The sequence below is a fragment of the Tenebrio molitor genome, chromosome 5 (genome assembly GCF_963966145.1).
Source record: "Tenebrio molitor chromosome 5, icTenMoli1.1, whole genome shotgun sequence".
In the NCBI taxonomy this organism is placed as follows: Eukaryota; Metazoa; Arthropoda; class Insecta; order Coleoptera; family Tenebrionidae; genus Tenebrio; species Tenebrio molitor.
The window spans coordinates 2755795-2783126 of NC_091050.1; the positions used below are offsets into that span (position 1 = coordinate 2755795).

At 32.3% G+C, this 27332-nt stretch overlaps 1 protein-coding gene across 2 annotated transcripts in view; it reads left to right on the forward strand.

Annotated features, from left to right (window-relative positions):
- Window positions 1–24734, forward strand: part of Mct1 (Monocarboxylate transporter 1) — a 28507-nt gene extending 3773 nt beyond the window's left edge. The window contains exons 1-6 of one of the 2 annotated variants that reach the window (XM_069048489.1): window positions 446–601; window positions 2224–2510; window positions 17632–17751; window positions 22395–23579; window positions 23637–23837; window positions 23890–24734. In XM_069048489.1, the coding sequence (XP_068904590.1) occupies window positions 2390–2510; window positions 17632–17751; window positions 22395–23579; window positions 23637–23837; window positions 23890–24038 (1776 nt within the window). In that variant the 5' untranslated portion in view covers window positions 446–601; window positions 2224–2389 and the 3' untranslated portion in view covers window positions 24039–24734. Of the gene's footprint in view, window positions 1–445; window positions 602–2223; window positions 2511–17631; window positions 17752–22394; window positions 23580–23636; window positions 23838–23889 lie in introns of those variants that run through there. The other variant, XM_069048487.1, reaches the window with a different exon arrangement.
- Window positions 24735–27332: the final 2598 nt, after the last annotated feature.

The window sequence follows — 27332 nt, forward strand, 5'->3', positions numbered from 1 at the left end:
ATTACTGATGATAAGATAAGATAGAGCTAATATTTTGTTTTTAGAGATAACTTCATTGTCTTTAATTTGCACTTGCACTTAGACCAGTTATTTTTCAAACAAAATTAATAATAAATATCAGTAGGTATTTATCATCTCTCCAATTTTTCTTACAATAACAAATATTTTTATTAGTTATTTCGTCAATTTGGCAAAAGTAAATTGTCGTTTCAGACGTGCCAACTTGAGTCTTCAGTTAGTTTTATAGGGATATTTACTGTTTAACCAACACAGGTTAACAACTGGTGGGATCTTTAATATATGAACAGGCTATAGATCAACAGGAAATGGATGTTTGACGGGCTTTAAAAACTCTTTAAACATTCTCTTCATGAGAATTAAAAAAAATATATTTCATAAAAAAACTTATTGACATTTTTTGATAGTTCTTTTGACTTTTTGTTTGAATTGATATGTCAGTTATTTTTATTGATTCTAGCGTGATATTTGTGTAACATTTGGACTTCGGTAATTATTTTAGTTGTACCAGATTTAGCAAAATCGTTTAAAAAGTGTTGATTGCAACTACAAACCTGAAAGACTACGTTTTCAAAAATAGAAGGTAAATCTTTCCTCTTTTTAGTCGGAAAGGGCAAATTTATTGAGGGAATTGATTAAACAGCTAAACGATACTTTAGTACGCCAATTTATGCTGATGTAATTTTAAAAGTTATGTCTTCATTTGATCTCTGATCGCTCCATAGTACACATATCCCATTATGTTTTTAGTTTAAATCCTTTGTTTTGCATTTAATCAGTTTTTATGTAGCCATAAGTAATATCAAATTTTTACTTCAGCTGCAAAATTATTTCACAAAATATCTTGCACACAAGCCTTAAAAGATACAATTGAAATTTTAATTGAACCTTGCAAATAGAAGGAAAACGGAAGGTATTAAGACAACAATAATATTGTTTGAAGCTTTCGGTTATTCGGAATGTTATATTGAATCCAGTAAAAGTCTACACTGTAAAGTTGTAAGAGACCAAAAATATAGATTACATAATCAATATCTACATAAAAAACTAAACTAAACTAAAGAAATATCTGCTTAATCTTCATAGAGCATCTGCTTCATGTCGATAAATGCCTGGGCAAAGTTTCACCAACTTCGGTTCCACGTGCACTTCTGCTGCAAATGGTGCTTCTGGTACAAATTTTAAAACATCCTGGATTTTTTAAGAACTTCTTTGAAATGTCAACAAATTCATGTGGATTGTTTGACAGTCAAGTAGATATCTAATCTAAACTCCGTAATTAAACACTTTCAAACGAAATAATAAACAAGAAATCTTAGATTCTTTCCATATTTTTCGAAGATATTTAAAAAAATAAACAAGATGAAGGTCTACTACTACTACACTGCTCACTAGTATTTGTTTCGTGAGCAACAATTACTGTTTGAGTTGGCAATAACACTATGGTGACTTTTTGATGAGAAAAACATGTTATCAATAAAAGATTACAAAAACCAAAACGTTTAAATTTGTCAGCTGTCAATAATGACAATAAGACAAATGGGAATAGGTACAATTTACTGTCTTGCCAATTTCAAGTAAATTTTTTTATTACCAACTGAATTAGTTACCATTTAAATTTGTAATCAAATAGGCTATGACTTTTAAATTAGATTGGCAACACTGTTGACAAATTGATTTGAATTGAATGAAACGGCGAGTTAACAGTGAGTGAACATTTTCTATATTTTCTATATTCAACAGAACTGTATTATTTTCTAGTGCTTCATTTATTTTAAATTAAAACGATTGAACATGAGAACCCTAAACGTCAACAGTGTTGCCAATCTAATTTAAAAGCCATAGCCTATTTTAATTATAAACTTTAAATGATCTCATGCTACTTGTTTTCACTTCACGTAATATGCACTTGTTTATTTGGAATATTTATTGTAATAAAATCCGGCCTGAATACCGTTTCCCGGGTGTGTGAAGAGTTAAAATACAGTAAGATAATGATAAAAAGCTATTTTTAGTGTTTTACAATTACACAAAAACAATGTGATTTAAAACAATTTTAATTCACGATTAACGTGTTAATTTTATGATAAGGTGGATAACCTTCATAATTTGTTTACTTACCTGTTTAGTTATTAAATTGTTTGCCTACGATAGAAGTACGAGAATTTTGCTTGAAATACTAAATAAATTCTTTATTTATTTTAGATACGGCAACAAATGGAGGGGCAGTACGTTATTACTACAACGATAAACATGACAAAATTAGTAGTGGCGTCGGCAACGTCGGAAGCAGAAGTAGAATCCCACACGCGACACTTGCGCCCAAATCCACGTGCTCGCGTAGTGTTTTTATTTTAGTTCCAGTTTTAAAATGTCAGTGGGTCATCAAGCGAAAAGAAAAGAAGATGAAGAGGAAAGTGACGCACCTCCGCCACCGGACGGTGGATGGGGATGGATGGTTGTTTTTGCATCTTTTATGATACACATTATCAGTAAGTAACAAAATATTTGTCTATAACTGATAATTGTGTGACGGATAGCTAGCAGAGGAGTGCAATGCTTTGTTGAGAAGTTAAAAATATGTATTTCATTGTTTCGACCACTTCAAACAAGTATTGTTAGATAAGTCAAAAGTGTTGTTGAAAATTGATCTACACCTACTTTCATTGTAACTCTTAATTGTTTTTGTGACATAATTAAAAGTTGATGCAATGTGCTCCACAAATTTGCTTATATTTATTAGATAGTAGACAACTAAACCACAGTGAAATTAGATCTACAATCCAAATTGTCTTTATTCACTATTACGTTTATTTCTTGTTTGGCACGCTGTCGTTTATTTTGAAAAATATTGGGTGATTTTCTAAATTTCGCAAAGAGTAGCCGGTTACAAGTTAAATTTAAAAAATCACTAAATAATATTTAGTTAAATCTTATTATGTATTAGCTATTATACAAAGTGATATATAGTTAATTCTTTGATTTTTAAGTGAGTAAGTTCATCGTATCTCCAGAAACACTATAACTTTTACTAACTATTACGTTATTAAAAAAAATCATTCCTTGTAACTGAACGTGAAAATTAGGTGGATTATTTGTAATTCTAACTCTTAAATATCGTAAATATTTTTGACTACTTAATTCATCTGTCACTTAATGTTCATCAACCAATGAAACAAACTTAATTTTAGTGATTTCCATGGTTACAAAAGAATTGAGCGGATATTGGACTAGTGGAAATATCAGCGACTATTGTACTAGTAGTCGAAGTGAATATTTTAAACAAATGAAAATCTTCATTAAAAAAATTTTTTGCAGCGAAAAACGAACAAAAAAACATTATTTTCTAACAAATGTAACTGTACAATTTGAAAAACTGAAAGAAAATTGAGGAATTTGATTCATTAAACAGTCCTCCAAATACGACTCGTAGTTAGTGTTATGCAGATCATTTTTGCGGTGGTGTTACTCATGTCAACGGCGTTTTCGAATTCGACTCGTGCTAACGCACTCGTCAAATTCATAACCCAGCACCGTTGACATTCGTGTTGACATTCGTAACACCACCACAAAAATAATGGGTATAACATTGACTACCCGTCGTATTACAACTGACTGTTTCAAATTTGGGAAAGGTAAATTAATTCGGCTAAGACCTAACAATGATAAATTACCAAGATGCATAAACTTTGTGACAAATTTTGTATTTTTACAGTGCAATGTAGTTGTAGTTTTTGGCACTCAACGTGATTCCTATTATTATTGTCATCGCTAGGAATGCATCGAACAAAAAAAGTTTTGAAAAAATGTCTGCATCCCCAATAAACGTAAATTTATAAAGGACATGTTTTGTGATTACAATTTTTTTACTGTCTGGAATTAAATAATTACCAGAATGCTAGTTTCTTTATGAGACTACACAGATTTAATCAAAATTATTAAATTTTCTGATTCAAAATCAAAAAGTCAAGCTTGTTAGCAACAAGCGCTATTTTTACTCAGTATCTAATAATAATTCGTAATAATCAAACCAGATCTGAGCCATATTTACACATTGCGTACATTAAAATAAGCTTTATACCAATTATCTTATTTATTGTATGAAGCCATAAAACTGGATTATCATTTGCTAACCTCGTCGTAAATATTGTTGCTGTTAATGTTCCAAAAAATTATCTATACCTACAAATCCTTTTGCTTTTAGAGGAAATAGAAATGTCACAAGAACTAAATACGGATTATTCTTACAGTTAACGAAAAAACTCTGTTCGCAATTTTTTAAAATAATTTTTTGCAGTAACAATATAAATTTGAACACGTGTGTATGTAAGCGACTTATTTCTGGATTAGATAGAAATTTATTTTCTAAAAGTTGTGAACTTTGAACTAAAGATCCGAACTCTCAAAGACGGTGCCAAACTTATTACAAAAGCAGGAAGAGGGCGTCTTGTGTACCTTTTTTTATTATTTTTTAGGGTCTGTTTAATGTGAGAATAGCATACCAATAAACTAGACCAGAAACCAATTTTTGAACGAACGAGTTCATTTTTAAACCTCAAGGGTGGTTGAACTACAGGTCGAATTTGCCGATTAGATCAGTTTTAAGCGTTTATTTAAAAAACAAGTCCCTACTAAACTTATTTAAAAGCAACGAAAGGTGTTGTGAAGCCACATACAAAACTCACTCGTCAGATCGTTATTACTCACTGTGCTCTCAAATATCTCAGTGCATACTTCTCAATAATCTCATCTCCGGAAAGTGACAAAGACAAATATTTTTTGTGTAGAATTGCAATTTTTTTTATTTGTTTGTTATTTTGTTAACTGAGAGCCGGTCTCACCAACGTGAGTTAAATTTAACTACAGATTAAAATGTACGAAAACATTGTTGTAACAATAGGTAACCAAAGTAACGAAGCATTTTAACCTACAGTTAACTTTATCTAACGTTAGTGAAACCGGCCCTGAATCATTTAGAAGATATATTAACTTAATTTAATTCAATTTTCGTGAAACATTTATTGTTTAAACAAAGTTTTAATTGTGGGCTTGTTCGCTTGTTTTAGGTCTAATAAACATTTCAATCCGATTTTAACATTGACAGCTGTTAAGGTGTTGCAATAGTGACGTTTCAACATGTTGCCAACTGTAGGATGTTAATCATGGCCTGCTCTAATTTCTTTTATTTTTGATCGCACGGTTCTAAACAGAATAAAATAAATAGGCTTATATGATAAACAGATTTTAATCAATTACATATGTCAAATCATAAACCAGTACCGATCATTACTTGCGTCATTATCAAAATTTCTAAATTGGTCTTATTATTATTTCTGAATATATATTTTGTATTAGTCCATAAACCAAGAGACAATTTGTAGAGTTTAATGGTTCAGTTTCTTAAAAAACTGGGTAATCTTGAACAAATCGATGTTTAACCTGTGTAATGTCGTCGATTAGCCAATGTATGAATCACTTACATTTAAACTGCTCTTGTAATGTATCAATAAATAACGTAAAGGCCAAATTTAGACAGATGTTGTACATACTTGTAAACAATCACTCAACTCCTATTAAAATATAGGATAGTCTTCTCCAATGAAAGACTATTGTCAAACACGCACAGAGCAAAATTGACCAAATGTATCATAATAAATACTACGTACATATGCTTTAAAAATTTTCAATTTATGCATTTAAAATTTTTCATCTTTATTCGCAAATATTTTTTACAAAAATTAACTATAATTTAATTCTACCAAAGAACATAGTATACGCATTGTAGCAAAATAGATGCATAAATTTTTTTACACCATCTTTTTTCACAAGAAATTAATGTCGGTCAATGACATCGTCTTTTAATGGCAATATAAGTTTGAAGTTTTACTCATCGTTAAATCAACTAGTTTCCTTGGAAAAATATTTATTAAAAGGTCTAATCAGGTAAAAATAAAATAAAATTTAAATTTGATGTAGTTCTGTAAATAAACAAAACAGGACCTATACTGATATAACATATTTTTCTTAAAATGACTTCCCGAACACGATGTCAAAGTTTTTTACACCTATTATAAATCACTCTGTATAAACTAAATTCACTTATGAGTAAATAACAATTACCTACTACGTTTATAAACATACATATATTGATTCTAGTTAACTTAGTATCTTTACATTGTAACGTACATATTTACTTTAGCTGTAAACTATTTAATAACGCAATCGATTGCATCAGTTTAGTGAAGTTATTTCACAGAGTGCCTAGTTTTGCCAGTCGGAAGTTAAATCCTTTTGTTCGGTATTTTCACCACATCACTTGTGGTGAAAAACTGTCTGACGTAGAAAATATTGCAAACACAATAAATGACATTCAAATTATGTTGATATTTTTAATATTCCATTGTCTTCCTTAAAAAACAATTGAATACATTATAAATTCTAATGGTATGGCATTTTTTAAATTATTATGTAGTTATAGCACACTTACTGTAAAATCATATAAAACAAGCATTTCAATGCTTATTTTTCTAGGCTTATTGTCACTTTAGGTTTATTGTTAATCGAATAGTGCTAATTATTTATGCTCGTAATTAAAAGTTTTATAACATGACTATGCAGTTTGTTTGTTCATTTTTCAAGTAAACGCCAAGTTTATTTTTTTTGTCATTTATGCCAGACAAATCTCTGCATACATAATCCCAGACGTTTTAATCTTACTGTTTAATGAAATTTTAAGTAGTTGACAGTGGAATATTAACAACAATAAAAAACTTGTATTCAACAATACATTTTCTTCACTCTGTTTACATCATTCACTAGAACTTTTCAATTGAAAAATTGTGTTCAGCAAATTAATTTGTTGCTCAGTTTATTATTATAATTATACTAGAACTTTCTCTAATACTGATCATTGCAAGCATATCTAATAATAATTTAGACATGAAAAGCAGCCAAACATGTGTCGCTTTTTATTTTTTCAAGTGTGCGCTTGTGTGAATTTTGTCATTTAAAATTATATGAAAATCACCCGTTTTGGCGCATTGCATGCGTGACCTTATAATTTATTGTTCGATTTTATCTAAATTTTGGAACATTGCCCTGTTACACTTATTTCTACTATTCTACGGGATTACTTCCGGTTTTTGGTTAAAATGTTTAGAGAGGAATAAAACAACTTCAAAGAATGGGCGCTCTTGGCTGTGGAAATTTTTCGCATACCTATATCATTAGAACTCCAACAAAATAATTATAGGATAGGTGGAGGCCCTAATTGATGTACGAGTATGTAAAAATTTCACAATAAAAATATACATATCATTACATATTTAAAAAATGATACATATTTTAATTGTTTCATCTTAATTATTCTACCTCCCAAATAAAACAATTCAATGGTTTTAGTCACAAAATTAAATGTAAATGACTATTAAATAATCCTTACTATATTATAAGAGCCAAAATTTATATCTACGCATGCATCCGTTGGACCCATAAAACTTGTTTTTTTTTTTTTAATCTAACTGAATATGTCCTAATTTCTCAGATTGATTATCATTCTTAACTGAACGAAAACAACTTTAGTAAATGTACTCGTAGATATAAATATAGCGACATATCTTGATTACTTTGTGTCCTTAAAAGTAAATTGTTAGTTTTTTTATCGTTCGAAATTTCAATATCAATAAAAAGATAAAAGAAGTTAAAAATACAATTTAACAGTCTGTTTCCAATTCAATAAAAACGAATATTGCATCATTACATTGATTATTAAAATTTTATGTTAAAACTACAATCGTTAAATGCACTATTAAAAAAATATACCTATTTTTTTTGTTCGACACTGTCAGAATTTGAGAATTTTCTCCTGTGTGAACGGATTTTGATAAATGTCACCACTTATCAAAACGAAACGTCAAGCTAATTTTAAAGATTCGTGTGTCAATTGGGCTTTTTTGGCACTCGTGCCAAAAAACCCCAATTTACACAAGAACTCGTCAAATAAACTACTATTTATTTAAAAAAAGTTATTTAGTTTCTAGTTATGTGAAACATTATAAACCTTTAATTAAACAATTAAAAGTGCACTATAATTTTAGCACAAGATTAAATTAATGATAAATAATAGGGAATCTTCAAAATGATCTTCAATGACATGGAAACAATCAAGTTATCAAACTTATCAGATTACGGTTTTCATTGACACCGACCTAATGAAAGTACAGGATAAATAACTGAAACGATCGTACTATTGCGAGCAAAAAAAGTGGGACTGTCTTGATTTTCAGCGTGAAATGACCCTTATCTGTTTCTAACCCTACTTTGAATTGATTGACGTTGTCATAAGTATTGTATTGTAGGTTGTTTATGATAATATTTTGTTTTCTTACAGACTTTTTGTTGAAAATAGATAAAAAGCGTAAATATATAATTTGGCGGTCGATAACTGCTATTGCAGTTTGGTCCCACGATTAAATTCTTAGTTGCGAGATCATACTTGATAGACGCTATTTCACTTTTTTACATTTACTCTTTCACATAGATTTGCGATTTATAAATATCTACATTTAGTAAATAACCCAACCGTAACACGCCTAAGAAAATGAAAGTACACACCACCTGGTGTCCAGCCTTATTGGTCATCATGTAAAACATAGGGCCCGCCCACGTACTTGATTTGAACGTACTTTAATTGGATACTCCCATTGTAAACACTTTTTTATCTACAATTATGGCATAATCTAATTACTGAGTGAATTTTGGCAAGTAATGATAGTTATTTATGTCAATTGAATAATATAGACAATTCGATAAAATAATATTACTCAACCGTTATGTCAAAATTAAATTTAAACAATAAAACATCACAGCTGTATAAAAACTAGGGGGATGGAAATCAGCCGCAGTTGCCGAAGGTTAACCTAAATAACAAGTTAGAACGAAGAAGAAGAAAAATTGTGGAAAAAATTCACAAAAGCAAAGAAAATCCACCTATAGCTTTTAATAACCGTACCAATATTACCATGGTAACAAAAATTAATACTAGAATTGATTACTTTTGTGTTTAATAAAACTTAATGTAGTATATTGTTTTTTCTCTGATAGTTGTAGATAAAGGACAGTATTCGACTCGCGTATAAGGGCTATTACCCACTCAGATTATTACATTACTCGCTGGCGCTCGTGCTGCAAGTTTCATCTTCGTGGGTAATAGCTTAATAGCTATCATTATAAGCTCATTTAATAATATACTATTGTATGTAAATGCATAAATTCATAAGTCATAAGTAGTATTTTGATTTATATGAGGTTTTAAAACCGTTATGCAACAATTAAACAGCAAAATAAAGAACAAAATACCTACTTACTGCGAGTATGCCATAATATTTTTAAGTAAATGGCTTTCATAAAGTAATGATTTATACACCTACCACATACGTGAGGTTTTTGATTACTTTTTTATGTAAGTACGTAGTTTCAGCTGATTTCATCCATATTGGACTAAGTTTTTCTTATTTTGTTATAAATCAAAATTTGTGACATACGCTTGATATTTTGCGAGTAGATTGAGTAATAAACCCCATTATCTATTAGACAATCATTGTTATCCATTTTATTAGTTATAATTATACTTAAACTGAAAAAACACCAATAGTAATGACAGATAAGTATTCCTATTATGTAATGTTTGTAACTTTATTTTCAAAATAATATAACCTTTACCTATCTAATTCTCATCGAAAGAATCGTAGTGTCAAGTTAAATGCAGCAGCAACTATAGACTATATATAAATTTCACGAGAATGCTTTAGGTTCCAACGACCCAAATTCTAAGAATATCATACGTGACTTAAACTTTTCTTCTAGTTTCCACTAAAATATGGGAAATTAGGGATTATAAAGATTATAAAGTCAAGACCGCACACGTTACATAATAATATAGTAATTAATAATATAAAAAATTAAGTAATTTTTTTTTTGATGATAAACGAAGGAGCTGGTTTATCATATTTTTTAAATATCTAATCAGGGGGTCATTCACGAAACTCGGTAAGGCTCGATAAGGCGTTGCAAATTCAAAACCATGACAACCAACATTGTTGAAGCATTGTATTTGCCGTTTCGTTAACGATTTGCAAATTTGCAAAGTTTCGTGAATCTCCCCCTCAGAAATTAAATATTAGTGTTGAGGTCAGATGTATGTATATATCTACTAATGCGGATTAAATTTAATAATTAAATTAAATTTATTGGCAGAAAGGATTGCCGCAGTCATGACAAAGATTGTTTTTAATCAAATGAAATTTTGACAGTGGCTAATCAATCCCTTATTTTAATCTGAAAAATGTCTAGCAAATGACTTGTGACTTATTTCACCTGCAAGAAATGGTTTTTTTCTTAATTCTAAAGTAATAAAATACAGTATTTTACAATTTTACACTACATCAATCTGCTGCATTTATTACTCCGTAATACAGTTTTATCATTTATATCAATATAAAAATTACCTCCACTTAACTTATAATCAATATTCAACACTCGATTCAGAGACATTGCTTTTGATTACTGCGATCATCGCAATGCTAAACATCAAGGTACTTTATAGAGAGTTAACCTTCAAATTTGTTTGATTATTTGTACTAATCCATATTATTTTTGCATGTCGAAAAGTTATTTTCTGTTTTTTACTGCTACATATTACAACAATTTTTAACTTAAATTATTTTTTACTTTCAAAGTAAGAAGCCTTTTCTTTGAAACAGGAGTTCAACTTTGTAACGGAATCGTGAAAGTGCTTTCAGACTTTGGAGAATTTCTTCGAACTAGCTATAAAACTTTAAATTACTACAAACAATATCTGATCTGATCGAAATGCAATGAATTAAATATATTTCCTTAGATCTACTGTAACTAAAAAACTGTTCGTAAAGTTAAAAAGGCTAAAGCAATATTTATGTTTCCTAACAGTATTTAAAAACATATTACAATAATAATTATAATTGCTAGTTGTTACAAACATTTATAATGACCCCGTATATCACTGATTATCATTATTGTTGATTATCATTGATTGACAAACATGTGCATTTTAAAGTTAAAATGATTAAGTACTGTTGAATGATCGAGTGGCTCTAGGTATACCTACGCAAAAATTGTTTTTCGTAAAGGTATCAAAGTATTCTAACATCGTTACACAAAAAGTAATGCTTCTGTGTCAGGGACATAAATGATGAACCATCTTTAGGTGGACTAAATTTTGTAATTACTAATTAGGTACTAGATGTTTCCTTTGTCAAGTAACTATTCTTGTCGTCAACTAAGATTCATTAGGAATTACAAGAATTGGAGCAGTTGGAATGTGTTCAAAAACAATGAGAGAGAAATGAATCGAAGATGAATCATTTGGTCGAGTTTCGCCAAAAAAAAAAACATTAAAGATAAGAGAAGATGTGTACTGCGACTTCCGGCAAAATCTTTGATAAGGCGAACACATGCATCAGAGTTAAACATGGAAATCAAGCCATTATGAGTTAGAAATATTTTTCGAGATTCCAATCAATTTATTATATACAGTGAGCGGCAAAAGTATGGAATAAATTCATTAAAAATTAAACAAATTTTTTTTCGAAAAAATCTTTGAACAGGTCAATTTTAGTTTATAAAAATACATATTTTAATATAAAATAAAATTCCAAGCAGTCATTTGTTTTCGAGTTATGACGTCTTCGATAGTTTTTTTAAATAGAAACCCCCTATTTTTTTTCTTGATTCTGATAGCCCTTTTAATTGTCTAAATGCCAGTATAAAAATTTTGTTACCTTACATAAGCAAATTTTTGAGAAAAAAAAAATAAAGTTGGAAAAAATAAATTTTATAACGAACAAAAACAAGTCAAAAACTGTGTTAGTAAGTTCTTAAAATTATGGAATTAAATGTTCGAATTGCCATCCCCCAGCTTGTTGACAAAAAGCAAGTTTATGAAGAAATTCCCACTGTTTTAGTTTTATCTAGTTTTATCTCCGCACCCAATCAAAATTAAAATTTCTATACGTTGTGTTTCTGTTAAATGAGTCATTTTCGAAAACGTTTTGTAAAACAAAAACACATACGAATGAAATTGACAGTAACATTTGACTGTTTGATTTACCTACTTGATTTTTGACTTGTTTTTGTTCGTTATAAAATTTATTTTTTCCGACTTTATTATTTTTTTTCTCAAAAATTTCCTTATGTAAGATAACAAAATTTTTTCACGGTCATTTAGACAATTAAACGGGCTATCAGAATCAAGAAAAAAAATACGGGGTTTCCATTTAATAAAACTATCGATGACGTCATAACTCGAAAACAAATGACTGCTTGAAATTTTGTTTGGTACTAAAACATGTATTTTTATAAACTAAAATTGACCTGTCCAAAGATTTTTTTGAAAAAAACTTTGTTTAATTTTTAAGGAATTTATTCCATACTTTTGCCGCTCACTGTATATTCAAAATCTTCTTACAAAATAATGTCCATATTTCGGGGAAACACTGACTCGATTAAAGCTAGCGTTAAGTTGTCACGCCATATTTGTACAAATAATACATATTAGAAAATCTACGTAATGATTATTATTAAAGATAATATGACAAATTCTACACCGCTGGATTCCTCTTTTCAATGCGCTTCTTTTGAGCCGAAAAAATTTTACAAAATTCACAAAAAACAAAAAAACTCATATTTTTGGCTCCCACACCAACAAATCGGGTCTATGACCGGAACTTTCCCTATGCCTGAATTCAACTCATCCTAAACAATAACTCACCGCAATTTCGTTCGAATCGGCGACAAAAATTTTTTTCGAAAAACCCACGTACCCCCCCCCCCCCTTCAATCGAATTTGCACCTCGAAAAATCATTTAAACGGCCATAGCTTTCTTATTAACCATGATATGACAATGAATTCTACACCGCTGGATTGCTTTTTTCAATGCGCTTCTTTTGAGCCGAAAAAATTTTACCTCGCTTTTTTCGTTTAAGAGAAATTCACAAAAAACAAAAAAACCCATATTTTCGGCTCCCACACCAACAAATCGGGTCTATGACCGGAACTTTCTCTATGCCTGAATTCAACTCATCCTATACAATAACTCACCGCAATTTCGTTCGAATCGGCGACAAAAAATGTTTTCGAAAAACCCACGTACCCCCCCTTCTATCGAATTTGCACCTCGAAAAATCATTTAAACGGCCATAGCTCCCTTATTAAACATAATATGACAATGAATTCTACACCGCTGGATTCCCCTTTTAAATGCGCTTCTTTTGAGCCGAAAAAATTTTACCTCGCTTGTTTCGTTTAAGAGAAATTAACAAAAAACAAAAAAACCCATATTTTTGGCTCCCACACCAACAAATCGGGTCTATGACCGGAACTTTCCCTATGCCTGAATTCAAATCATCCTATACAATAACTCACCGCAATTTCGTTCGAATCGGCGACAAAAAATATTTTCGAAAAGCCCACGTACCCCCCCCCTTCTATCGAATTTGCACCTCGAAAAATCATTTAAACGGCCATAGCTTTCTTATTAAACATGATATGACAATGAATTCTACACCGCTGGATTCCTCTTTTAAATGCGCTTCTTTTGGGCCGAAAAAATTTTACCCCGCTTTTTTCGTTTAAGAGAAATTCACAAAAAACAAAAAAAAACATATTTTTGACTCCCACACCAACAAATCGGGTCTATGACCGGAACTTTCCCTATGCCTGAATTCAAATCATCCTATACAATAACTCACCGCAATTTCGTTCGAATCGGCGACAAAAATTTTTTTCGAAAAACCCACGTACCCCCCCCTTCTATCGAATTTGCACCTCGAAAAATCATTTAAACGGCCATAGCTCCCTTATTAAACATAATATGACAATGAATTCTACACCGCTGGATTCCCCTTTTCAATGCGCTTCTTTTGGGCCGAAAAAATTTTACCCCGCTTTTTTCGTTTAAGAGAAATTCACAAAAAACAAAAAAAAACATATTTTTGACTCCCACACCAACAAATCGGGTCTATGACCGGAACTTTCCCTATGCCTGAATTCAAATCATCCTATACAATAACTCACCGCAATTTCGTTCGAATCGGCGACAAAAATTTTTTTCGAAAAACCCACGTACCCCCCCCCCCCCCCCTTCAATCGAATTTGCACCTCGAAAAATCATTTAAACGGCCATAGCTTTCTTATTAACCATGATATGACAATGAATTCTACACCGCTGGATTGCTTTTTTCAATGCGCTTCTTTTGAGCCGAAAAAATTTTACCTCGCTTTTTTCGTTTAAGAGAAATTCACAAAAAACAAAAAAACCCATATTTTCGGCTCCCACACCAACAAATCGGGTCTATCACCGGAACTTTCCCTATGCCTGAATTCAACTCATCCTATACAATAACTCACCGCAATTTCGTTCGAATCGGCGACAAAAAATGTTTTCGAAAAACCCACGTACCCCCCCCCCCCCTTCTATTGAATTTGCACCTCGAAAAATCATTTAAACGGCTATAGCTCCCTTATTAAACATAATATGACAATGAATTCTACACCGCTGGATTGCTTTTTTCAATGCGCTTCTTTTGAGCCGAAAAAATTTTACCTCGCTTGTTTCGTTTAAGAGAAATTAACAAAAAACAAAAAAACCCATATTTTTGGCTCCCACACCAACAAATCGGGTCTATGACTGGAACTTTCCCTATGCCTGAATTCAACTCATCCTATACAATATATCACCGCAATTTCGTTCGAATCGGCGACAAAAAATGTTTTCGAAAAACCCACGTACCCCCCCCCTTCTATCGAATTTGCACCTCGAAAAATCATTTAAACGGCCATAGCTCCCTTATTAAACATAATATGACAATGAATTCTACACCGCTGGATTCCCCTTTTAAATGCGCTTCTTTTGAGCCGAAAAAATTTTACCGCGGTTGTTTCGTTTAAGAGAAATTAACAAAAAACAAAAAAACCCATATTTTTGGCTCCCACACCAACAAATCGGGTCTATGACCGGAACTTTCCCTATGCCTGAATTCAACTCATCCTATACAATAACTCACCGCAATTTCGTTCGAATCGGCGACAAAAAATGTTTTCGAAAAACCCACGTACCCCCCCCCCTTCTATCGAATTTGCACCTCGAAAAATCATTTAAACGGCCATAGCTCCCTTATTAAACATAATATGACAATGAATTCTACACCGCTGGATTCCTCTTTTCAATGCGCTTCTTTTGAGCCGAAAAAATTTTACCTCGCTTTTTTCGTTTAAGAGAAATTCACAAAAAACAAAAAAACCCATATTTTTGGCTCCCACACCAACAAATCGGGTCTATGACCGGAACTTTCCCTATGCCTGAATTCAACTCATCCTATACAATAACTCACCCCAACTTCGTTCGAATCGGCGACAAAAATTTTTTTCGAAAAACCCACGTACCCCCCCTTCTATCGAATTTTCACCCCGAAAAATCATTTAAACGGCCATAGCTCCCTTATTAAACATAATATGACAATGAATTCTACACCGCTGGATTCCTCTTTTCAATGCGCTTCTTTTGAGCCGAAAAAATTTTACCTCGCTTTTTTCGTTTAAGAGAATTTTACAAAAAACAAAAAAAAAACATATTTTTGGCTCCCACACCAACAAATCGGGTCTATGACCGGAACTTTCCCTATGCCTGAATTCAACTCATCCTATACAATAACTCACCGCAATTTCGTTCGAATCGGCGACAAAAATTTTTTTCGAAAAACCCACGTACCCCCCCCTTCTATCGAATTTTCACCCCGAAAAATCATTTAAACGGCCATAGCTCCCTTATTAAACATAATATGACAATGAATTCTACACCGCTGGATTCCTCTTTTCAATGCGCTTCTTTTGAGCCGAAAAAATTTTACCTCGCTTTTATCGTTTAAGAGAAATTCACAAAAAACAAAAAAACCCATATTTTTGGCTCCCACACCAACAAATCGAGTCTATGACCGGAACTTTCCCTATGCCTGAATTCAACTCATCCTATACAATAACTCACCGCAATTTCGTTCTAATCGGCGACAAAAAAATTTTTCGAAAAACCCACGTACCCCCCTTCTATCGAATTTTCACCCCGAAGAATCATTTAAACGGCCATAGCTCCCTTATTAAACATAATATGACAATGAATTCTACACCGCTGGATTCCTCTTTTCAATGCGCTTCTTTTGAGCCGAAAAAATTTTACCTCGCTTTTTTCGTTTAAGAGAAATTCACAAAAAACAAAAAAACCCATATTTTTGGCTCCCACACCAACAAATCGGGTCTATGACCGGAACTTTCCCTATGCCTGAATTCAACTCATCCTATACAATAACTCACCCCAACTTCGTTCGAATCGGCGACAAAAATTTTTTTCGAAAAACCCACGTACCCCCCCTTCTATCGAATTTTCACCCCGAAAAATCATTTAAACGGCCATAGCTCCCTTATTAAACATAATATGACAATGAATTCTACACCGCTGGATTCCTCTTTTCAATGCGCTTCTTTTGAGCCGAAAAAATTTTACCTCGCTTTTTTCGTTTAAGAGAATTTTACAAAAAACAAAAAAAAACCATATTTTTGGCTCCCACACCAACAAATCGGGTCTATGACCGGAACTTTCCCTATGCCTGAATTCAACTCATCCTATACAATAACTCACCGCAATTTCGTTCGAATCGGCGACAAAAATTTTTTTCGAAAAACCCACGTACCCCCCCCTTCTATCGAATTTTCACCCCGAAAAATCATTTAAACGGCCATAGCTCCCTTATTAAACATAATATGACAATGAATTCTACACCGCTGGATTCCTCTTTTCAATGCGCTTCTTTTGAGCCGAAAAAATTTTACCTCGCTTTTATCGTTTAAGAGAAATTCACAAAAAACAAAAAAACCCATATTTTTGGCTCCCACACCAACAAATCGAGTCTATGACCGGAACTTTCCCTATGCCTGAATTCAACTCATCCTATACAATAACTCACCGCAATTTCGTTCTAATCGGCGACAAAAAATTTTTTCGAAAAACCCACGTACCCCCCTTCTATCGAATTTTCACCCCGAAGAATCATTTAAACGGCCATAGCTCCCTTATTAAACATAATATGACAATGAATTCTACACCGCTGGATTCCTCTTTTCAATGCGCTTCTTTTGAGCCGAAAAAATTTTACCTCGCTTTTTTCGTTTAAGAGAAATTCACAAAAAACAAAAAAACCCATATTTTTGGCTCCCACACCAACAAATCGAGTCTATGACCGGAACTTTCCCTATGCCTGAATTCAAATCATCCTATACAATAATTCACCGCAATTTCGTTCGTATCGGCGACAAAAAATGTTTTCGAAAAACCCATGAACCCCTACCTTCTATCGAATTTGCACCCCGAAAAATCATTTAAACGACCCTTATTATAATGACTTCTCTGCTATCTGCCAACATGGTGACTAATTTAAAGTTTGAACTATAATTAAAATTCTGATTTTTACTTTTAATAACAATTAAATATGTATGTATTCACAAAAATTTTAACATGTATTTTTTTCTAGCTGACGGAGTAACATATTCTTTTGGTGTTTTCTACGATGAATTCTTGAATTATTTTGAAGAGGGAAAAGCTGCAACAGCCTGGATTCTCTCCATTCTTGTTGGAGTAACCTTGTGTTCTGGTAAGTAAATCGTTCAATATGAATTAACCATTGAAATTATCTGTGATAATTTTTAAACAGTTCTTTTTACTTCAATGATTTACATATGTATTTTGATGCGATACGTAGCAATACATATCTACAAATTTAAAAAATATATTGCACGTAGTTTGCATTTCAATTTATATGTTGTCAACACTTACTTCAAGAAAGACAAAACAATGTTCAAAAGTCCGTCCTTCAGATTATGTCTACTTATATGTATGTAATACGCATATTTAAAAAAACAAATCCAAATCATTGTCGAACAACGTCATAACATAAGATCAAAGTTCCATTCATACACTCTATAAACTGTTAAAAATGTGTTTTGAAGTGGAAAAAACAACCATTTTCAACACCTCCCGTAATTTTTTTTTTTTGACATTTTAAAAATGTTTTCATTTGTTTTGCTCTTAAAACGCATGTTATAACAAGCTCTCAGCCTAAGATTATGTTTACAACGTCAAGATATCAATGTATAAATTCATTTCTACACACTCGACAATCTCAAAGAAATGTATGAAATACATACGAGTATACGAGTATGTAATTCTATTCTATCGACAGTTATAAGAGTATTTAAATATTTGCGACTGTCGAAGCTTCACCTGCGTGGATATGTTTTAATCGATGTCTTTACAAAAGGCCAACATTTAAAAATATATTGATGTAAATTTTTATTTAAAATTGGGGGCAAATTAATTACTTTCTGTTGTAATATGTAAAAATATCCCATATCGTCATTGCCAAGAATTTACTTCCTTTGTGCAAAAAATGTCGTTTTATTGATATTTTTACTTTAGAATAATTTTATCAAATAGGTTAAGACTACAGTTCATGTAGTTATCATATAAAAAAGTCCTTAATTTTTTTCAGTTTCTGAAAAGTTGGAGATTTTACACAAAGTAGGTGTCATGTCAGCGACGATGTTTCACAACCACCAGTTATATGATTTTTTTGATTTTTTTTGTTAGCGAGCACTTTTATATTTTGCTGTTCTACTTTAGAGCTCTCTAGATATAGACGTTAATTTTCATCTTGGTTGACTATATTGTTACCATTATTCCAACCAATTTAATCTTCCACTGAGATGCTCAACAAAAAGAAAATGCTTCACGAATCATTATTCTAAGATGGTGTGAAAAAATGTGTACAGTTTCCTATAAAAACGAAAATGTAGAGATCATTCTCTATAATAAAACGTATTAAATTGTTTGTTGTTTGTAATGAACTGCCGAATTTATCACTACAATAGGTATTAGGAGGTGCTATTAAGAAATCAGCTTTGCGCAATAAAATATATATTTGCTTTATGTACATATTTTGTTTAGTTCTTTAATTTGACATTAAAACTTTTGCTTAATTTATATGCTGGAAAAAAATGTTTCAAGAAATTTCAGCTTCGCATCTTCATTATTCTAAAAATATTTCTGTTTGGTTTACGTGAAAAAAAATGTTTAGTCAATATCTATAAATATTCAATATTAGAGAAAATAATGATTTCCACAATCTTCACGATCACGTGGGAATGAGTTAAATGTTAAAATCAAAGGTATCGTCAAAAAATTGCTTCCACGCCAAAATTGGTAACACTATTTACATAATAATAATTAGCCACAACTTTTAGAATCAATCGTTCGACAGCTAAACATTTTGAGTCACAAAAAATTATTTGAAAGGTGGAAGGCAAGATACAAATTAAATTTGTGGAAATAATTGGATAAGTCCAGAACCACCAATTTTCCTCTGGAGTCATTTTTCGTTTTGTGACGATACTGTAAGTCCTGTTTTTGACGTTGTGAATTGATTTCTTGCATATTCGTCGATTATAATAATAACTGATTCCCCGCGGAACGAATAAAGAAATATTTTAATAATAACTCGTAGCTACTTAATTCATAAGATTAACTAGGTTATGGTCGCACCATAGCATTATAACTCCCTCCTCCAATCCAAGAAATGAACACAACTCTTTGTTACCAGTGTGCATATAAAATATTAAGAATATACCACTATAACTTGTTTTTCTAACGCGAGTTTAAAAACAATTGTTGTATTCCCATATTTGAAATTTCAAAACCAATAATTTTCATTAATAATGAACCCTGGCCGACCACAATACAATTTACTCACAAATCATCAAGTAATAACTCCAAACAAGGACTGATAAGTGATAACAAAGCCAGTTGCATCATCGATCACAAGAACTTTTTAGTTAATTGGTTCAATAATCTTTAGAAGATTATATTTTGTGTAACTGAGTTTTTATTAATGCAGTCAAATTTAAAATACTTTTATATAGCCATTACTGTCGCTGTATATTAAGAATTTACTTCTACAATTTTAATTTTTGGTTCTGGTTTACGAATATTTACAAAAGAAAGTATACTAAGACATTTAATTTTATTATTCATTAAAATTTTACAGCGCATATGTGAAAATTCGGTGTCAAGGTTATTTTTTGCAATCGCACAATTTAGAATTTAAAAAAGAGAAAAGGATGTTGTAATAGAAGCGAGTATGCAAATATGCATGTTAGATGAAATTAAAAAAGACGAAAAACAGGATGATCAAGTAAATAGAGAAAAATTATCAAATCAAATTTGTGACATTCCAAGAAATATCAGTCGAAATTAGAAATGAAGCCAACAAAACATATAAAACTCCTACAATATTTAAAATGTTTTTCCTCAAAACATTTGTAGCAGGTTCTTTAACAAATAAAGTGTTAGTTTTCCAGCAAGTGGCAATTAATTCACGAACAAGCCCAACGAAGCGAGTGGATTAAGTAATAATAATTTTACAGAAACATGGAAAAATCGATTTTCTATTCGCAATATTTTTCAAAAAGCTGCGAAATTTGTTTCAAATTTTCTTTCATTAAAATCTACGGGAAAGAACAAAAAGTGTTATGACATTTTTTACGCGGTGGAGAAAAGGCAACGTTGTCAATTGAAAAAGTGGTTTCTAATTGGAAAAGTATTGCTAACTGTAACTTTATGGCTGTTTTCCATTAAGTATGCGGAAAATGGTTGTTTTCGTTTTAGTAGTGTAAAGGATTACAGGATAAAAAATTACAAGAATGGAAAATAAGTAAACTGGAATGGCTAAAAGACAAGCATAAACTGTATTATTTCGATGTATTTTAAAATGTAAATGGCATCATTCAAAGTCCAATAACGATAATACTTTTCCTTTGGACCGAAAACATTCCTACAAAATTAATTCGTTCATGAAATATGACCCAATCTTAAATGAAAATAAAAACAAAATCATCATTCACCATCATCATTCAATATAATAATATCCACGTATACCTACTCTTCATATTTCTCACCTCCTTATCACAATTATGTGGTTGAATATTATCTGGTGATAACAGAGTGTAAGAGCGTGGACGCGTGAACTACCAAGGGGAGACTTAATGGTCTATGCTGCAATTTTTGATCTTGTGTAACAGTTTAGAGAGAAAACGACTGCACTTCATATTTATCTAAAAACAAATAACACAGTTGCAAACATGAGACAAAAAAAATGGTCAAAGTTCGCCTTAAATTTAATTTTGTTGCCTGTCATGAAGAACGTCAGGAACATTTGCCCACCGAAGCGCCGATCATTCTTATGACAACGTTTACCAAGTTGTAGTAAGAAAACATTAAATGTTCGTAGCCAACTTTGAGTAATTCTTCGTATTAGAACTTAATAAGGGAAAAACGAAAAATGATAATTAGGGTTTTGGAAAAGTTCACCACATTTTTTCAAATCACTTCTTGCAATCTGGCCAGCTAGGAAATTCCTCTCTTAAAAACCCTTTTAATTTCTGCGCAAGAAACCGATCGATGTGAGCTTCATAATCCTCTAAAATTGCCATTTTCCCCCGACAGAAGGTTGTAAGAACCAAAATGAATACAAATCTGAAGGAAGTAAATCAGGTGAATGTAACAGATGGGATAGGACATTCCACCTGACAACAATTTTTTACGGCCCTGTTGTGAAACGGGTCGCCTGGTGTTGAACTTGGTGAAGCTCTGGATCTTTCCCCTTTGCGAATTCTAGTCGGTTTTCTTCGGATTCTACCTTCACCTGAGAGCTGCATTTATTGCCAGTTATGATTCTCTTCAAAAATGGATAATTATCATATCAGTTGATGTACCGACCCTACTGGATTCAAATACTCAGAAACGGTACTATTCAATACAAACAACGTTTCTGCTATCTCCTTGTTGTGGATCTTAGATTATTCACAATGAAAGCTTTTCTCTAGTTTTTATTCGTGATCGAAGGTCAACCAGAATGGGGATCTTTTAAGTAATACTTTTCATCTTTCAAATTCGCGAATCACTTCCTAAAGGTGTATTCCGCGACAGCACCTTCACTGGAACTTGAGACATTTCCTCTAAACAGTGTTTTTGCCCTTTTGATAAAAGGAAAGCTCTACTTGACCAAAAAGGGTTTTCAACCACTAACGTTTGAGAGTTTTGACAAAAGTTTGCGTTTGCAAACATCGTCAGCTAAAAACAGAACGAACCTTCCAAACAATCCATTACCTATGTATTTCCGTATCTTTTGTTGCTAACATTTTTTTACGATCATATTTCTAAAAAAAAATATATTTTTTTCAGGTCCCATTTCAAGTTCATTGGTGAATCGATGGGGTTGTCGTCCAGTAACCGTTGCTGGGGCCATCCTCGGCAGTGCGTGCATGATAATTTCCGTATTTGCCCAAAACGTTACGACCCTCTACTTCACGATAGGGATAGGTACAGGCTTCGGTTTCGGTCTTATTTATCTACCAGCAATAGTCAGCGTGACAACGTATTTCGAAAAGAAGAGATCTCTAGCCACAGGCATAGCAGTGTGCGGTTCCGGTTTCGGTACATTTATATTTGCTCCCATAATTACGAAACTACTAGCAGAATATGGCTGGAGAGGTGCTATGTTGATAATAGCCGGTACAGTACTCGAATGCATTCTATTTGGCCTACTTTTTCGTCCGCTAGAAAACGAAGACGAGAAAAATCTTCACCGCGAATTGCAGCCCAAAATCAGTTTAAAATCAGCCGAAGCCAAAATCGACTTACACGTGTCTGAACGCGATCTGCATCAACTCTCTACAATAAATGGGAACGGTGAAATACATAGACCTCACAGCGTGGGTCACTTTTCAATGCCGAGAGGAACTAAACTTCTAGAACCAAGCAAAAATATGGCAAATGGAAAACATTCTGAAGGGTCTAGACTGGCGTTAAGTCAACCGATGCTCGCACAAACGGAACGGCCCTACCAGCGATACGGAAGCCAAAGTCTACGCAGGCATGGTCCTTTGGATAAACCAGATGTTTTCTATCAGGGTAGTTTAATGAATATTCCTTCGTATCGATCTCGCCTCGATCTGAAAAATAGGGAAGAATCCGCATTTTTGGATAGAAGACACTCCTCATCCATATCGTACAGAAGGCGACATATTGATAATAAGTCAGAAACAATATTCTGCGGTCTTGTTCCATGTTCTCAAGATACGAAAGACACATTAAAGGAGATGCTAGATATTTCTCTCTTCAAAGATTGGATATTCATCCTCTTTACTTTGAGCAACTTTCTTACTAGCATAGGTTTCAATGTTCCTTATGTTTACATTGTTCCCAAAGCTAAAAGCATGGGGTTAACTTCAGACGAAGCAAGTATGCTGTTGTCCGTTATTGGAATCGCCAATACCTTTGGGAGAATCGTCTTAGGATACTTTTCTGACAAACCGTGGGTGAACCGCCTCATGGTTTACAACTGGTGCCTGACACTTTGTGGAATAGGTATGTTTACATCGATCACTTAGAAATCAATCACTACTGAACAAACATTCCTTTCAGCCACAACTTTCAGTGCCTTCTGCCCTACTTTCTACACTTTAGTGTTATATGCCAGTGTTTTTGGTTTTACTATAGGCGCATACGTCGGACTTACCTCGGTCATCTTAGTCGACTTGTTGGGGCTCGAAAAGCTTACCAATGCTTTTGGACTTTTACTTTTATTCCAAGGTATAGCTTCTCTTATTGGTCCTCCAATGGCTGGTACGTAAACTTAACAATAACACCTTCTTATTAACAAACCTTACACTTGCAGGTGCCTTGTATGATATAACGTCATCTTACAACCCTGGATTCTACCTTGCAGGAATTACCATATGTCTCAGCGGTGTGATATTGTTTCTGATTCCACCAATTCAAAGGTGTAAAGATAGAAATCGACAAAAGAATAGGACTGATACATAGCAATTACTGTTACCCTCATCTCACGAGGGGGATTTTAGGGATTATTGTACCATTTGAAGTTCCGATAACTATTTAAAAAATACATATCAGTCTTAAATTTGAGACTGAAGTTAGCGTGCCATAATTATATTATCTGCAGTGCAGATCGCCACAGAATAAATGAGTTTATTTTGAATGAGTGTTCAGAGACTTCCGGAAAAAGGTGTAATTGATCTTTAGTATTAAATACGTATGTTTAATAAACGACTGCTTAAATATAATTTTTCAACTTAACATTAGTATTATTTTACGAAGGTACAATATCATAAAACTATAACAAAAGTGAATGCAAAAACTACATTTTCTTTTAAATATTTTTTGTATTTTTATATTTTTGATTTTGACAAAAATTATTTGTATAAAATGTATTCAAATCGGGTTTTCGCATTTAGACAGCCATAATTTAACACACACAAGGACAAACAGGAGTCCAGTACTTACAATTGCAGATCTAGAACTAGACTTAATTTAAGAATTTTTATTTAAAGCATTTTTGTATTTTTTCTGAAGAATAACTACAAAAACTATCTAGTCTACATAATAAGTCAATGTTTTTTTGCAGCTACATGTTCACAGAGCCTGAAAATTTTATTATGTTATTATTTAAATATCCTTTTATTATAAAATTCTTTTTTAATATAATTTAAAATTAAAAACCACTATCACAATTTTATTTAATATACCCATTATCATTTGTCTAAAAGAGTACTCAAAATCTACTATTGCATAGTCAACAACCTGCAGTTGAATTGGCAATAGTGTAAAAGACCTTGATAAAAAGATAGGTCACTGTACAAAAACCAAGAGATACGACGAAAGGTTAAAATATCTTTTTTTGTTCGACACTGTCAGAATTTGAGAATTTTTTCCTGTGTGAACGGATTTTGATACATGTCACCACTTGTAAAAGCGAAACGTCAAGCTAATTTTAAAGATCTTAAGCGATTTGGAGCCTTTTAGGGGCTCGTTTCACTCGCGTTTTAAACTGGCCCACTCGTGCCAAAAAAAAAAAAACAATTTACACAAGAACTCGTCAAAAAAACTACTATTACTAGAATAGCGAGCCAGTAGATAATTATGTAAAGCAATAACAAGCCCCAAACCCGAGGTTACTCAAATAATATTACTTAAGGACAATAAGACAGGTCCCTAAGAGTTATTCGTTAGCTAAAGTGTGCCTTATGATGGGGTAGGACACTTACTTACTCCAGGACTATTCCGAAAAAGGTGGGGGATTGTCAAAATCTGCTTCTTGTTTTCATTTGTTGTACGAAAGTGTACGCAAAATATTCACTTAATATGCATGGCTTATTACGTGTAAATGTATCGGTTTTGATGGTCTGGCACATAACCTTTTTAGGATACTTAGGTACAGTCGATGGACAAATAAAACTGGGACAAAAATGACAATCACATAAGTCAAAATTTACAAATTTGCATCGTTTAATTACGGCTTTATCACAAATAGGTTAACTTTGGTATGACATATTATATAGACACTGACAAATATATTGACAATTCAATGGTCTGATTTACATAGATTAAATTTTAAGTGTCCCAGTTTTATTTGTCCACCGACAGTACCTAATATTAATATAAAAACTCCCACAAGATGTTTAGATATTATTTATAGACTAATTGAAAGTACTATAACAATTAACCTTAATTATTTCTAAACAATAAGAATTCTTTTCAAGTACTAAAAATTGTACAGTAAGTGATGAAGTCGGTTGGCATGTTATTAAATTTCGACTCCACACAATATCCGTTGTATTGTGCGGAAATAATAATTCAGATAAGATAGCGCTTTTTGTTGTTTTCTGTTATTTAGGCGATATTATACAAGGTTGTTAAAATGTTTTGTTTTGTGACCAAGGTTATATTATAACTGTTAAAAGTAAATAAAATCCACTAAACAACCGTACGGCCAAAAATATATTGTTTTCCTTTCGTGAAAAATACATTTAGTTAGGTACTTTAAAATACTCCAAACTTCGTTTACAACATATTAGATTTATCCTCTTTTACTTAACTGTCTATGAACCAGAGCACCAACTAGGTGTTATTAGTGCAAACTAAAATTATTATTATTAACTTATTAATATATTTAGACCATACAGTACATATCTAAACAATATCGACAGATTATTCTCCGTGTTTTGTTGTTAAAAACTTGGCAGGGGTAACGAAACTAGCAGACACAAATTTTAATGTTTTAAATCCGTAATAAGCAATGAAAACGATAGTGATTTAAGGAGTCATCTAAACAAAAACGGTTCATTAATTAATTTGTTTTTTAAATTGTTTTTCACATTCGAAGGCATAGTAAACAAACCACACTCTCAACGACTCTGTATTGTTGGTAATCGTCTTTTTACTTCACTATCACTTTTACTTTCATCGATGTCTAGAGCAATAACTATTTTGTTTTTTGAGTGCTTACATACAATGTCATTAATCAATCAATTTAATAAACTAAAACTTGAATTTGTTTCACGCAGTTCATTAACAATAGTAATATTGTTATACGAGGTGCACAAGACAGTCTATTGTCGAACGAGAGGGTTTAGACTTTAGAGCACGACGACCGTAGCGAGGAGTGCTCTAAAATAACGGGTTCGACAACAAGTCTTGTAAAACGAGTGTAACACGTCATTTTTTTTCTATTTCGCCTTCATTAATTAATTATTTTTTTTAATTAAAAATATAAAACAATTGTTTAGTGACTTTTATTTTAATAGCATTGTCTCCCAAATTTTGTTACAATAATAATCTACCCCCTTAATAGTTTATTTTGGTGGCTAAACTGAATGTGCCGCAAGCTTGATAACATGAGTGAGACTAGCATCGCCGATAGGTGGCGCTACTGACTGTAGTGTAAATCTGTCTACTAGTTTGTCTAACGTTGCGAAGCAGGCGGCACATCCAAAATGTGTGTGGGTTTTCAACGGCAACTGCGATGGGACAATCATTTATAATGACCCTGTACTACCAATACCAACCCCATATTTATTAATTTATTATTTCACTTTGAGAACAAACGTCTAGTTTAGACGTATAATATTGTATTTAAAAAAACTACTTTTTAATAGTGGTGTGTTACCACCGGCCCTCTGGAGCGGTCGAATTGTCAAATCCATCTTCGGTCTCTTTCACACCGGAGTGACTCTGGAAAGAGCCGGTTGGGTCCCGCCTCTCGAGATGCAGGTCTCAAAAAAGATCGTCGTTTTTTTGTCCAGCTTGATTTTACGCAGT